The sequence below is a fragment of the Ornithorhynchus anatinus genome, chromosome 7 (genome assembly GCF_004115215.2).
Source record: "Ornithorhynchus anatinus isolate Pmale09 chromosome 7, mOrnAna1.pri.v4, whole genome shotgun sequence".
NCBI classification, from domain to species: domain Eukaryota; kingdom Metazoa; phylum Chordata; class Mammalia; order Monotremata; family Ornithorhynchidae; genus Ornithorhynchus; species Ornithorhynchus anatinus.
Window position 1 is genome coordinate 71,612,622 of NC_041734.1, and position 14,860 is coordinate 71,627,481.

Consider the following 14,860-nt stretch of genomic DNA (forward strand, 5'->3'; position numbering starts at 1 on the left):
GTAAGTGCTTAACAAATATCACAATTATTATTATTATTACTGGGGGGCGGTCCTGTGGAAGAGATGGATCATCAGTGATATCACTCGTGGGTCACAGGCAGCGAATGTACTATCAGTGAAGTCACCAGGGGGTTATGGGCAGGGGATGGACTATCAGTGAGATTACTGGTGGTTCCTGGCAGGGACTGAGTCAGTGAGGTCAATGAGGGGGTGGAAATGACCTCAGTGAGTCAGTGAGGTCACTAGGGGCCAAGGGCAGGAGATGGAGTGTCAGTGAGGTGACTGGGGGTCTTGGGCAGGAAAAGGAGTATCAGTGAGGTCACTAGGGGGGTCTCAGGTACGGGAAGGACTGTCGGAGAGATCATCTGGGTCTCAGGCAGGAAATAAACTGTCAGTGATATTACTGGGGATGGGGGGGGGGGGTGTCCCTACCAGGGGCTGGATTGTCAGTGATGTTACTGAGGGTCTCAGGCAGGGGATGGACTGTCAGTGAGGTCACTGGGGGCCTTAGCAGGGGATGGACTGTCAGCGAGTTTGCCGGGGGTCTCAGGCAGGGAATGAATTATCACTGAGATTACTGGGTGGGAGGGGTCTTGGGTAGGAGATGGACTGTAAGTGTGATCACGGATAGGAGCGCCAGTTCTGCCAATGTCCTCAGATGGTAATGGAAGCATCCCAGGGTATTCATGGAAATCCCAACCGAGAGGGATTAAAAATCCCATTTGCTTTTGCAGCACAAGCAACTCCTGGGATTGGGTGGAGGCCTGGGACAGGGAAAAGCCACTGAGGGCATTGGCACTTGATAAGCTCCAGAGTCAGGCAGGTCAGGTGACACACCTGTTGATTTGGAAACTGGATGCCATTTTCCTGATGCTTGGGCTAAGGCTGGGTGGGAGGGGCAGGGATCCTGATTCTAGGGTTGGAGCTGAGGTAGAAGGCAGGGGTTGATTCTAGGCAGATATTTGGGGCTGGAGGGGTTTCTGGGGTCCTCTGGGAGTTGCAGTGGGGGAAGTGAGATGGCCCCTGCTTCTGGTACAGGTCCATATGCTGTCTCTGAGCTGGAGGAAATCCAGCCTCATTCTCTGGCTCCATGGACAATTAGCGCCAAATCTTTGCCCTACCTCTGCCCCTCAGTTTCCCACTCCTTCTGGGCTCCAAAGCCCTCTCCTGCCATTAACTCCTACACCCCCATTCCATAGGGGATCTGGGACTGGGGGAAATGGGTGGAGAGTCATTCCTTTTATATGAGGAAGGTCTTTCTCTGTCTCTTCCAGGCTAAATACACCCTCTCTGGAGGGGAGGTATCACTCATCGGGGGGACTGGTCAGGTGACAGTGAGTTTTGGCTGCCAACTGACAGGTCTGTTCTGGGGATGGGTGTGGTAGCATGATGGGGTCTCTTGGTAATGGCAGGTCTTTCCCCTTCTCTGCTTTCCCCCCAATGCCTGCAGCCTAGACCCCACTCAGTTCCTCCCATCCTCCACTTCTCTGCTCCCCTCTTGTACCCCACAACAGAGTTCAAGGCCAGGGCAGTCAGTCAGTGACTGGTATTTACTGAGAGCACTTACTATGTGCAGAGCACTGTACTAAGGGCTTAAGAGAGTCCAATAATAATTATGGTATTATAACAGACACATTCCCTGCCCATAACAAGGTTACAGTCTAGAGAGGTCAGATCATGCTTAGCACACTGTGGCATTCTGGGACAGCAGAGGGGAGGGTACCCAACCCAGATCCTTCCATCCTCTCCATATCTCCACTCCCCTCTTGTACCCCATGATAGAGTCCAGGACCAGGCTGGACCACACTTGGCACACTTGGCATTCTGGGGCAGCAGTGGGGTAGGCACCACCACCAAAGTGTGTGCGGCTTTTCTAAGGCTAAGGAGGTGGTGGGCAGAGGTGGGGTGCTCTGAAAAGAGAGAAGCTTGGTCTGGTGGAAAATTGTATGCATCTCAGTTGGTTTGGAGCCAGGTTCCAGTTCTCTGGGCAGAAGCTGGCTCTGCAAATGAGTGGCCGGTTTCACCCTCTCCCGAGTGTCGGGCATGCTGAGGTCACCCATCTCAGGGCTGGAGGTCATAACCACCACCAGCACCACCAGCACCACCACCACCACCAACAACATTCATTTAGAGCCTGCTGCCGGGAGAGCTGATACTAGGCCTGTGGGAAAATGGGCCCTATCTGCCAGGAGCTTGCAATCTAAAGGGGGACACTGAAGAAAGCCATCAGGGTCTTTTTCAGAAAACCCTCCACACATCCCAAAGCCAAACTCTCTCAGTGTCATTCTCAGGGAAACCCAATAAATCTGTATTTTAGAAAGGCCCCAGTGAACCCTGTTCCAACCCTTCTCCAGTGAGTACCCCAGCCTTGCCTCATCTCTATACAGCTTTTCCTCAGGCCACCCCCAAGTCTTGTTCCAGTGAGTCACCCAGCCCTGCCCCATTCCTGTCCCAGCCTGGCCTCAGCCCAGGCCCAGACACCTCTGGCACTGCTTGAGACAGATGGATTCTTCTGCAAGAGAGGGTTTTCTGCAGCCAGGCTGGGAGAGTCCCCTCTCTACACTTGACCCTCGATGTGGCGGACAGGGACCAGGGAAGGAGTTGGAGGTGCCCTGAGTTGAGAGAAGCTATTTGGAGCAGCTGCCAGAGCCATGGGGCACGTGGCTTTGGGGGGGACCTGGATCTGCTGGGAAAAGTCTAACTCTGGAATTCTGCTCTTTCCTGCCACAGCACCTACTGAACTTCATTTTCCTCTTTCTTGTCTTGGTGTTTTGTTTCATCGCTCCTTAAGTGTCTGTTGCCGGTCCCCTCTCCCGCTTTTGATGTTTAGATTGTGAGCCCCAAAGAACAGGGACTGTGTTTAATTCCCACCTGTGTTTTCTCTTCCAGTGCTTAGTACAGTGCTCTGCACATGGTAAGGGCTTAATACATGCTATTACTACTGCTATTATTACTCCCACCACCACTACTCTAGTTCTACTACTACTTATCCTCAGCCTCCAGTAGACACTGTGGTGGAGAGGACTGGCTGGGAGGAGGTATGGGGGAGATGAGCGAGCCCGGGAGCAGGACCCTGCCCCAGAGCTAGAGTAGCAGCCTTTGGCCCCAGTGTGACAGCCCACCTGATCCCAGCCCGGCAGCCTGCTTAACCCCAGTATGGAGATCCACCTGCTTTTAGCACTGCAGCCTGCCTAACTCCAGCATGGAGGCCTGCCTGACCCCAACATGGTAGCCCTCCTGACCCTGGCATATGGCCTGCCTGACCCCAGCGTGGCAGCCTGCCTGAACCCAGAATGGTAGCTTGCCTCATCCCAGCATGGTGGCCCACCTGACTACCCTGGGAGCCTGCCTGGCCCCAGAATGGCAGCTTGCCTTACCCCAGCATGGGGGCCCATCTGATCAGCATGGCAGCTTGCCTGACCACAGAATGGTGACCCACCTGATCCTAACATGGCAGCCCACCTAACCCCAGCATGGAAGCCTGTTTGATCCTAACATGGAAGTCCATCCAATTCAAATGTCACAGCCCACCTGATCCCAACATGGTGAGCCACCTGATCCCAGCACGGCAGCTTGCCTGACCTCAGCATGGTGGCCCATCTCATCCCAGCATGACAGCCCACCTGACCAACATGGCGGCCAGCCTGATCCCAACATAGCAGCTTGTCTGATCCTAACAAGGCAGCCTGCCTCACCCTGATATGGTAACCTGCCTGATCACCAAACTAATTCTCTTCCCCTCTTCAAAACCCTACTTAAACCTCATCTCCAAGAGGCCTTCCCAGACTGAGCTCCCCTTCTCCCTCTATTCCCTCTACCGCCCCGCTTCACCTCTCCACCCCGCTTCACCTCTCCACAGCTAAATCCTCTTTTCCCCCCATTTCCCTCTGCTCCTCCCCCTCTCCCTTCCCATCCCCTCAGCACTGTACTCGTCCGCTCAACTGTATATATTTTCATTACCCTATTTATTTTGCTAATGAAATGTTCATCCCCTTGTTTCTATTTATTGCTATTGTTCTTGTCTGTCCATCTCCCCCGATTAGACTGTAAGCCCGTCAAAGGGCAGGGACTGTCTCTATCTGTTACCGATTTAAGCGCTCAATAAATACTATTGAATGAAAATAAAAAAAAATACTATTGAATGGCCCACTTGATCCCAGCATGGAACCTCCCTGCTAGACCAACAGTGTTTCAGGCTTCTCACCCTCCAGCCTACTTCCAAGACTAGCCCTGAGTCCTGTCGGGCACAGGATCTGGGCAGGGTGGCAGTGGTGTGCTGGGCCCAGAGCAGAGCCAGGCCCTGCAGGGAGAACTTTGAAAGGGGTGTGGGGTTCTTACCCAAGGGTCCCTCTGTTTGAGGAGTCCCGAAAAATGTGTTCAGGAGATCCAGGCTCTTTCTAAGGTTTTTCTAATTGAGCTGTGTATATTGGGAAGTAGTGGGCAAGGGTTCTCTGGGCCAGAGACAGAGATAGCTGCCCTCAGCTAAGAGACAGGACAAAACTAGGCATCTTTCAGGCAGCACACTGGGCAAATTCTGGAGATCATAATAATGATGATGATGCTATTTGTTAAACATTTACTATGTTCCAAGCATTGTTCTAAGTGCTTGGGGAGAAACAAGATAATTAAGTTGTCCCACTTGGGCCTCTCAGTCTTAATCCCCATTTTACAAATGAGGTAACCGAGGCACAGAGAAGTGAAGTGACTTGCCCAAAGTCACACAGCTGACAAATGGCAGATTCGGGATTAGAACCCATGACCTCTGACTCCCAAGCCCAGGTTCTTTCCACTGAGCCACAGTGCTTCTCACATGATGAGGGGCCTCTGGGCCCAGCTCCCCAGGGAACAGTGTAATTCTGGATTACTCAGTTAGAGTACATGGTTGGGGTCAGCCAGCTGCTCAAAGTCAGTCATTTCCCTGCTGCGTAGCGCAAGAGGCCACAAGCTGCACCTCGGAGGAAGTCCAACCCTGCCCAGTTAGCTGGAAATCAGGAGGAAGAGCAGGACCTAGAACTAAACTCAAGAGGAGACTAGCTCTAGATGAGACATATAATAACTGGACTCCAGCTTTTCCAGTCTGGAAAGTTCAGGCAGCCCTGCTGTCTTGACCCAGGACACAGTGAGTTGGAGAACAATTCTCCCCTCCAGTCAGCAAGAGCTGGGAACCCTGGGCCAGCTGGACCTGGGGTCCCAATGCCCCGGCTCATCTGATGGGCTCCTGGTGAAGGAGGGAACCCAACTCAGGGGAGCAGCCCGGGAGCCCCGGGCCCCAAGCCGAGACCCGAGGCAGGTGGGCTGGATGCAGGTGAGTCTCCATACTCCTTGGGTACAAATCCCCATGCCTGGCACCCCACACACTGAGCAGTGATGGGGAGCACCAGAGCTGGGGGAATCCTGGCATTTAAAGACTGGGCAAGGTTGCCCGTCACCAGGGAATCTACCTCTAAGATGCCTAAAGATGTCTTCAAGCAAAAGAGCACCCCCAAGCTTTACTAATGGCTTGGGGAGACTGCTCATTTTTCTAACCAGCAATGCCATCACTAATCCCAGCTCCACCACTTGTCAGCTGTGTGATTTGGGCAACACACTTAACTTCTTGGTGCCTCAGTTATCTCATTTGTGAAATGGGGATTAAGACTGTGAGCCCCACATGGAACAACTTGATAACCTTGTATCTACCCCAGTGGTTAGCACAGTGCTTGGCACATAGTAAGTGCTTAACAAATACCATCATTATTATTATCATCACTACCACCACCACTACCACCACCACCACCGTTCACCATTATCATCCTCATCTCCACCACAGCCATCATCATCATCATCACTATCACCATCATCATCATCACCACTCTCCTCCCCACCATTCCCACTACTTCACCATTTCCATCACCATAATCACCAACACTGTTACCGTGGTTACCATCATTCCTACCATCTCCACTACTTCATCATTTTCCCCATCGTCACCATCATCACCATCACCATCACATCATCATCACTACCCCCACCATCATCACTATCAGCACTGTCACCATCATCATCATCATCATCATAATTATCCCCATCTACTATGTGCCTACCACATGTACAGCACTGTTCTAGGTACTTGGGAACAATTACTAGATCTAAAAGGCTCAGCCCCTGCTCTCTAGGAGCTTACAACAGCTGTGACCCCCTACTTCTCCACTACAGGTGATGTCTCCTCCTTGCTGAACCCCAGTGAACAGCAGCAGGACCATGGCGGGTGAGAAACAGATTCCCAACCCTACTCTGATGTTCCTCTGACTGTCCTCCCCAGAGAGGATTCTGGGCACTCTGCATGGATCCCATAGAGTGGGCACATCAGTCCCAACTTCACTTATGCTTCCCCACCGAGTCTAGGGAGGCAGGGGGAGGCTGGAATCGGTCACCAAATCCTGTCAGTTCAATCTTCATGACTTTGTTAAAATATGCCCTTTTCTCTCCATCCAGGCTGCTACTATCCAAACATTTATCTTATCCTACCTCGACTACTGCATTAGCCTTCTCTCTGACCTCTTTGCTTCCTGTGTCTCCCTACTCCAGTCCATACTTCACTTGGCAGGCAGATCATTAAAACAAAAACATTCAGTCCACATCTCTCCACTCCTCAAGAACCTCCAGTGGTTGCCCATTCGCCTCGACATTCATTCATTCAGAGGTATTTATTGACCGCTTACTATGTGCAGAGCACTGTACTAAGTGCTTGGAATGTACAAATTGGTAATAGATAGAGACAGTCCCTGCCCTTTGACAGGCTTACATTCGACATCCAACAGCAACTCCTTACCACTGCCTGTAGAGCACTCAATCAATGTGCCCCCTCCTACCTTACCTCACTGATTTCTCACTACAATCCAACCTACACATTTCACTCCTCTAACACCAATCTATTCAGTCTGTCTCAGTCTTGTCAATCTTGCTACTAATCTCTTGCCCAGGTCCTCCCTCAGGTCTGGAACTCCCTTCCCCTTCATATACGACTGACCATCACTCTCCCCACCTTCAAAGCCTTATTAAAACCACATTCTTTCTAAGACATCTTCCTTGTTTAAGCTCTCATTTCCCTTACTCCTTTGCCCTTTTGCATTGGCTTTACACTTGGATCTATACACTTTTAGCACTTGATATTCATCCTGCCTTCAGCCCCACAGCACTTATGTAATTTATTTTAATGTCTAGCTCCCCCTCTAGATTGTAAGCTTCCAGTTGTTGAGCTGTACTTTCTCAAGTGTCTATTACAGTGCTTGGCACATAGTATGTGCTCAATAAACATCACTGTTTGATTGATTCCTCTCATCTTAAAGACTTGCCAAATTGTAAATGATTTCACATAACATTAATATCTATCAATCCATCAATCATATTGAGAGCTTACTATGTGCAGAGCACTATACTAAGCACTTAGGAGAGTTCAGCGAAACAGAGTTGGTAGACACATTGGCAGATACATATTAATGGTAGACACATATTTAATAAGAGACATAGTATTATGGTAGACACATATTAATGGTCCCCTATGCCCTGAGCTCTTCCTCTAGCTGCACCACCCCTGCAACTCTATTCTCAAGCTCCACTCACTAATCTTGAGGGCAAAGTGAGTGTCTGAAACTTATCTTACTTGGATTCCTTCCCCTCTGCAGACATGGGTCAGCAGGAACTGAGAGCTGAGAGCTTGGGGAACAGGAGGGGCAGATATAGGGACAGGGGCCATGGCAGGGTGGGATGAATGGGCAGATAAAGACTTATTTCCTCCCCGCTGCTCCAGGGAGACCTCTTAAGAAGTCTTCTATCCCGGGTGTCACCATCAAACAGCTGGTGGATGAGATTCCAGAGGGATGCAGTACTCCAGATTTTGAGCAGAAGCCCATCACCCTGGCTCTGCAGGAAGGTGAGCCCTTTCCTGGGAAAATGGATAGAGGGATGTGAGTTGCTGCTAATTTTGGGACAGTGGGGCAAAATATTGAAATAATAGTAATAAATGTGTTATTATAAAAGCATTTGTTAGGTACTTAAAAAGTGACAATCTCGGTCCTAAACACTGGAGGAGATACAATGCAAACATAGAGAAAGATCCCCCCCAATTTTTTCTTTCCCTCACCTCCAGTGCCCTTCACTTCCTTCCCTGTGCTGGGGCCCTGAGCCACTGAGCCATTTTAAAGAAATGGTTTTCTTTAAAGAAACAGCCAAGCAGAACAGCAGCATGGCCTAGTGGAAAGACCCTGGGCCTGGAAATCAGAAGACTTGGGTTCTAATCTTGGCTCTGCCACTTGCCTGCTGCATGACCTTGGGCATGTCATGTAACTGCTCTGTGTTTCAGTTTCCTCATCTGTAAAATGGGAAATCAATACCTGCTCTCCCTCCTCCTTAGACTTTGAGCCCTATGTGGGAGAGGGACAGAGGCCAACCTGATTATGTTGTTTATGCTCCAGCGCTTAGTACAAGTGCTTGGCCCATAGTAAGTGCTTCACAAATCCTCCAGTGATCATTATCAGGGCTGGATGACTCTCTCCTCGAGGATGAACCAGATTGAACCTCCTCCCGATCCCTCTTCAGGCCCCACAGGAGGTGACTCTGGTCCCATCACCACTCCAACTTCCTAGTGCCTGTCTGGCTTCTCTCTCACAGGGCGGAATGCCATCTTCCGGGCTGTGGTCTGCGGGGACCCTGAACCTGAGGTCAGGTGGTATCGCACCAAGGGGGATCTAAGCAATCCCAGCAAGTACCAGTTCTCCTCCAGCCCTGGCAGCAAGGAGCATATCCTGCAGGTGGGGAGCTGAGGGACTGTCTGCCTGAGTCAACTTCCACAGAGCCCATTCCTCTTCCAGGGCCCAACAGGGCTCCTGGCCCCAGCTCCTCACTTCAGTACCTGTGGAAGCTGCACAGAACTGTCCTCCCAACTTCTCCTCCCTCTCCCTCCTCTATCCCCCTTCATTTCCTGTGGCTCTTGGAACAGAGAAGAAGGCCCACAGGTGTTTTCCCAGAAGCCCCTTGGCTTTGACTTGAATCTAGAGGGGTGTTGGGGTGTGTAAGCCTGATAGGGTGAGTTCATGGCTGGAGGAGGGGTGGGGGGATGAGGTGACTTCTGACCCTGGCCTCCTCTCCTCCATCCCCCTCCTTGGCAGATCAACAAGCTGACCGGAGAGGACACGGACATGTATCGCTGCTTAGCAGTCAACGAGTACGGGGAAGCCGTGTGCACTGCCGGACTCAAGGTCATTGAAGGTAGGAGCTTCCCAAAGCCCAATCAATTGGATTGTGGTATCCCTTCAGGAAAGGGGCGGATCTGATGACTGTGTAGGGCCTGGGCAGTTAGTGTGGGGCTAGGCACTCTCAAAGTCCCCCATTCCATGGGGCAGCAGACGGCAGAGAGGAAGTCATTGTTACCCGGGCCCGCAGCTGCCCTACAAGGATTGAGTGCCATTTTTGGCCTTGGTGACCTCTTTGCTGACTGGCCGCTTGCCTGATAGCCCAGTGGGAATGCCAAGGCAGACCGGAGAAATGGAGGGTCAGCTCCAGCTCCAGCCATCAAGGATACAGGAAGTGAGTCGTTCACAAAAGGGTTGATAACAGGGACAGGGATTGGGGGTGATGGGGGTGTGGCTTAGTGGAAAGAGCAGGGACTTGGGAGTCAGAAGTTGTGAGTTCTAATCCCAGCTCTGCCACTTGTCAGCTGTGTGACTTTGGGCAGTCTCTTCACTACTCTGTGCCTGTTCCCTCATCTGTAAAATGGGGATTAAGACTCTGAGCACCACGTAAGACAACTTGACTACCTTGTATCTATCCTAGTGCTCAGAACAGTGCTTGACACATAGTAAGTGCTTAATAAATACCATAATCATTACTATTATTATAAAGCGGCAATCCCCGTTCCAGTTGTGCCTGAACTGTTGACTCCCACATGAGGGTCTGGTATTTATAATGTGGGTATACCACTTTGAAAGCTATTATCAAACCAATGTTGAAGTTCCTAGGGATCTGCTCCATCACCATTTCCATTCACCTAGTGCACCTGGTGCCCACTGAACCTGGTTGGGCTCCACTCAGGGCACCCAGGCCAGAACATAACCTTGGGAATGGGCCCCTTAAACGTTTGCTGGGCAACATTGAGATGACAAGAAGTGCATAGAGAAGTGCATAGAGAAGCAGCGTGGCTCAGTGGAAAGAACCCGGGCTTTGGAGTCAGAGGTCATGAGTTCAAATTCCGGCTCTGCCACTTGCCAGCTGTGTGACTGTGGGCAAGTCGCTTCACTTCTCTGTGCCTCAGTTACCTCATCTGTAAAATGGGGATGAAGTCTGTGAGCCCCACGTGGGACAACCTGATTCCCCTGTGTCTACCCCAGCGCTTAGAACAGTGCTCTGCACATAGTAAGCGCTTAACAAATACCATCATTATTAAGAAGTGTGTTGGGCATTGGCACATTTCACCCCAATGAACACTTGGCTGCTGCTAACCTTAATACTTCTCCCCACTCCCTCTGCCTACCTTCAACCTGCCCGAGCAGTTGGCTTCCGGAAGAATCGAAAGAAGCTTGATAAGCTGCCCCAGGAGGGTGAGTGAAGGGGCAGTGGGTGGTGGGCAGTGGGAGCGGGTAAGAATACTCCTTCAGGTTCCTAGTCCTTGGGGCGGCCTCACCCTTGGCCTCATCAACCCCTGGCCTCTCGTTCCTCCCCAGACCACAGAAAAGAGCTGCTGGACTTCCGGAAGCTGTTGAAGAAGCGGTGAGTCTCTTTGGTTAGACTGGAGGCCAGGGCTGTGCCCTCTTCTACGACTGAGGGCTAGAGCCATGCCCACAGCCCCAGCGTGGGAGTGGTCCCAACCCTCATTGGGCTTCATCGACCCCACAAAGTCTGGCTGGGACAGCAAGAGAATGATGGGGGCTGGGGACCACTGATGGAGGGGCCCGGGGACCTCCACATTTTACTTTTAATGTCCAGTATGCTAATACAATGTAGATGATTTACCAATGCATGCACATTCCTCTATTGTTTTACTTTCTAATCCCGGATATTTTTGCAGGTTAGTGATGACTCTGGCCCGGCCCCCTTGGTTGCAGGGTGTCCCCTCCAAGAGGAGCCAGGGAGTGCCATATGCAACTGAATTTGAAGGGCCTGATAGTTGCTGGGGGCAGGTCACAGGGACCAGCTCTGCTGGGGTGACATTCATGGGTGATTCCTCTCTGTTAGTCTCTTCACCATTCCTTAGTGCACTTCTCTACCTGGAGAGCAGCTTTGGTTGACAATGAGATCCAGGGTCAGATGAACTTTGTTCTTCTTCCTACTTAAACTGTGAATCCCATGAGGGACAAGGCCTGAGGCCAAACTAATTCTCTTGTATCTATTCCAGCTTTTAGAACAGTGTGTGACACATAGTAAGCTCTTAACAAATACCATTAAAATAAAAACAACAGCAACAACAAAAGGACCTCACAGAGCTCATTCAGGCCATTTTCCCGGTGGTCTGTGGGTTGGCCCCAACTTTTCCACGGAGCCAGGGGTGGAGAGAAGCCACCTACTTCCACCCCAAGCCTTGTCTGCTCCATATCTCTAGGCTGGATAAGCCTCTTCTCACAAGCTTCTCCTAGAAAGTGGCATCATGGGAATTTGCCCAGCCTTTTGAGGAGGTAGTTTGGCCCTAAAGGTTCTTGCTGAACAAGAAACTGGGATAGGAGGAAGTAGCCTGATTTCCTGGTGTCCTCACTCATGACCTCCATGCCTCATTTTCCCCTTCTGGATTGTGAGTGTCTCCTCTCTGCCTTCATGGGATGAAGTGAGTGAGGGGGCGAGATGACATTTGTGAACCTGGGCCCTGCTTCCTGGCCACCCCCAGGATCGGAGCACTCTAAGTCTCTGTTTATTCTCTGCTGTCCACTGCCAAGAGCCCCAGTCCCCAAGGAGAAGATGGACTCAGAAAAGGTCTGGCAGCTGCTGATGACTGCTGACCGCAAAGACTATGAGAAGATCTGCATGAAGTATGGGATTGTGGACTTCCGGGGGATGCTGAGGAAACTGCAGCAGCTGAAGAAAGAGCAGGAGGACAAGATGGCCCAGGTAGCATTCCTCCCCCTCTTCCCCAACCCCAAGCCCACCCCATCCTTGCTTCAACAAGGGTAGTGGGCCAAGCTCACAACATGGGGCTAGCACTGAGCACAGAGCTAGCACTACCTTGCAGGGAGACCAGCCCAGATCACTCCCCTTTGTCTCCTCTTGGAGTGATGGGGCAAAGTGTCTTTACAAGCAGCGTTACCCAATGGAGAGATCCCTGGACTGCTGCGTTATCTTGGGCGAGTCACTTAACTGCTCTGTGCCTCAGTTTCCCATCTATAAATGGGGATGAAATGCCTGTTGTCCCTCCCACTTAGGCTGGGAGCCCTTGGTGGGACAAGGGGCCCTGACTGATCTGATCGTGGTGTATTTCTCCCAGAACACAGCAAAGAATGAGCCATTCACAAATAACTCAGTAATTATTTTCTGTATCCAGAGGAGCAGTGAGGTCTAGTGGAAAGAGTCTGGGCCTGAGAATCAGAGGACCAGGGTTCTAATCCTGGTGGGATTAGGAGACTTTGTCCCAGGAGCCTGGCCCCTTTCGCCACCTGCCTCCTGGGGGTTGTCAGAAAGGGCTGGTTGGATATACCCTGGGGCCTTTTCTGCACAGTACGTCAAAACCATCTCCCACCTGAGACACATCAAGGTCAACAAGCAAGGGACTGCCACGTTTTCCCTGGAGTTGGAACTCAAGGACCCGGAAAGCAAAATTTACCTGTACAAGGTGAGACAAGTATCATCAGAATGACTGCAATTGTATTTGAGAAAAAGGAGCCAGCTACTTTGCATATTTTTGCATGTACCATACTGAATGTCTCACCTTCCGCAGAATTACACTAAGTATCCTCCGTTTTCCATCCCAAAACCCCAACCCTTTGTTCTCCCTAAGCACTTAGGTGACACAGAAGTACTGAGGTGACAATAGGAGGAAGGTAGAGTGGGGAGATGAAAGATGAGTCAGGGTTGGTCTCTTGGAGGAGATGTGATATCAGAAAGACTCTGAAGATGGCGAGTACAGTGACCTCCCTTATGTGAAGTGGGGAGGGAGTTTCAGTCAAAGTGGAAGGTGTGAGCAAGAGGTGGATGGTGCAAGAGATGAGGGTAAGGCATGGAGAGAAGGGTGGCTTAAGAGGACAAAAGCTGGATTATAGTGGGAGAGGAGTGATGACAAGCGGCGGGGAAGGAACTGATAAAATGCCTTGAAGTAGATGGTGAGGAGATGGAAAGGCAACCTTTGTAAGTTTTTAAGGTGAGGGGAGTTTTGTGCAAAGCAATGTTTAAAAAAGTGATTCAGGCAACAGAGCAGAGTCTGGACTGGAGAGGGGAGAGGCTGGAGGCAGGTCAGCGGGGAGGCTTATGCAGTAGGCGAGGCAGAATATGACAAGTGTCTGGGCCAATGAGTGGCAGCTTAGATGGAAAGGAAGGGGCAGATCCTAGAAATGTTGTGGGGAAAAACTAACAAGAATTGTCCACAGACTGAATATAGGGGTTGAAAGGGAGGGAAGAGTCAAGCCAAGGTTACAGGCTTGAGAGACTTAAAGTGCAGTAGTGGTGTGTTACTTGTGATGGGAAAGTGGTGGGGAAGGAGAGGACTTGGGAGGGAAGATGAGAAATTCACTTTTGGACTTGCCTCAGTCTGCTCAGACCATCGTTTACATGTGAAAAGCACCTCGTTTCTGTCCTTAATACATCCTCTGATTCCTTCCTTTAGTTTAGTGGAAAGCGCCTGGGGCTGGGAATTTGAGGACCTGAGTCCTAATCCTCTGCCAGTTGCTTGCTTTGTTGCCTAGGGCAAGTCACTTAACTTCTGTGCCTCAGTTTCCTCAACTGAAATGGGAATTAAATACTTGTTCTCTTTCCTTCATAGACTGAGAGCCCCATGTGGGACAGAGACTGTGTCCAACCTGATTAACTTGTATCTGCCCCAGTGCTTAGAACAGGGTGTGACACATAATAAGCACTTAACAAATGCCATAAAAAAGACCACTTCTTCCTGGAAGTTTTCCCCATTTTTCCAAACTGCTGGGTCAGTCCTCAAGCCCCACAGTGTCTCTGTGGAATCTGTATGCATGGAAGTCAAAAGTCTGTCTATTGTAGCAGCAGCAGCAGCAGCAGCAGCAGCAGTACCAGTAGTAATAGTATTTATTACTATGTATTAAACTGTGTGCAGAGCTCTGTACTAAGCACTGGGAGAGAATACAAAGGAGGGAATTTTCTACCTGTCTGTCTGTGTCACTGGTCACACTATATAGTGACAAGGGTTTCCTGTGGGCAGGGGCAAGTTTAGCTTTCTAACATGGGCCCCATAGGCACCCAGAACAGACTGACGGGGAGACAGATGGTAGGCGGAATGGCTTCAGCGCCCTCCTCTGCGAGAGCTATAGGGGAGTGCATTCAAGCCACCCCTCCAGTGCATTCAAGCCACCCCTTCTCTGGGCACCAGGATGGTGAGATGATCCCCTATGGCTTTGGCCCCGAGACCCGGCACTGCCTCCGAAGGCTGGGAAAACGCTACCATTTCCACATCGAGGACTTGCGTCCTGAGGATGCCGGCATTTACCAGGTCAGGGTGGAAGACGTGGAGGTTTTCTCCACAGAGCTGGATGCCGATGGTGAGTCCGCTTTATTATGGTCCCATCAAGGGAGGTGCGGGGATGCACTCGGACCACTGATGCTGTCCGGCCAGGGGCCAGAGATGCCCCGTCCACCCCTCCCGACTCTCTGTGCTACCTGAGCCTGGGCAAGGGGACCCTAGGGGCCAGGTGGGACCAGTCCAGCTTGGGACTGCCCCCGG

General features: G+C 51.0%; 1 protein-coding gene across 1 annotated transcript in view; it reads left to right on the forward strand.

Annotated features, from left to right (window-relative positions):
* Positions 1-14,860, forward strand: part of IGFN1 (immunoglobulin like and fibronectin type III domain containing 1) — a 57,803-nt gene that overhangs the window by 19,737 nt on the left and 23,206 nt on the right. Inside the window, exons 2-9 of the mRNA XM_039912747.1 lie at positions 7,790-7,912; positions 8,650-8,789; positions 9,147-9,246; positions 10,527-10,574; positions 10,698-10,743; positions 11,901-12,072; positions 12,677-12,790; positions 14,510-14,678. Coding sequence (XP_039768681.1) covers positions 7,790-7,912; positions 8,650-8,789; positions 9,147-9,246; positions 10,527-10,574; positions 10,698-10,743; positions 11,901-12,072; positions 12,677-12,790; positions 14,510-14,678 — 912 coding nt within the window. The remainder of the gene's footprint in view (positions 1-7,789; positions 7,913-8,649; positions 8,790-9,146; positions 9,247-10,526; positions 10,575-10,697; positions 10,744-11,900; positions 12,073-12,676; positions 12,791-14,509; positions 14,679-14,860) is intronic.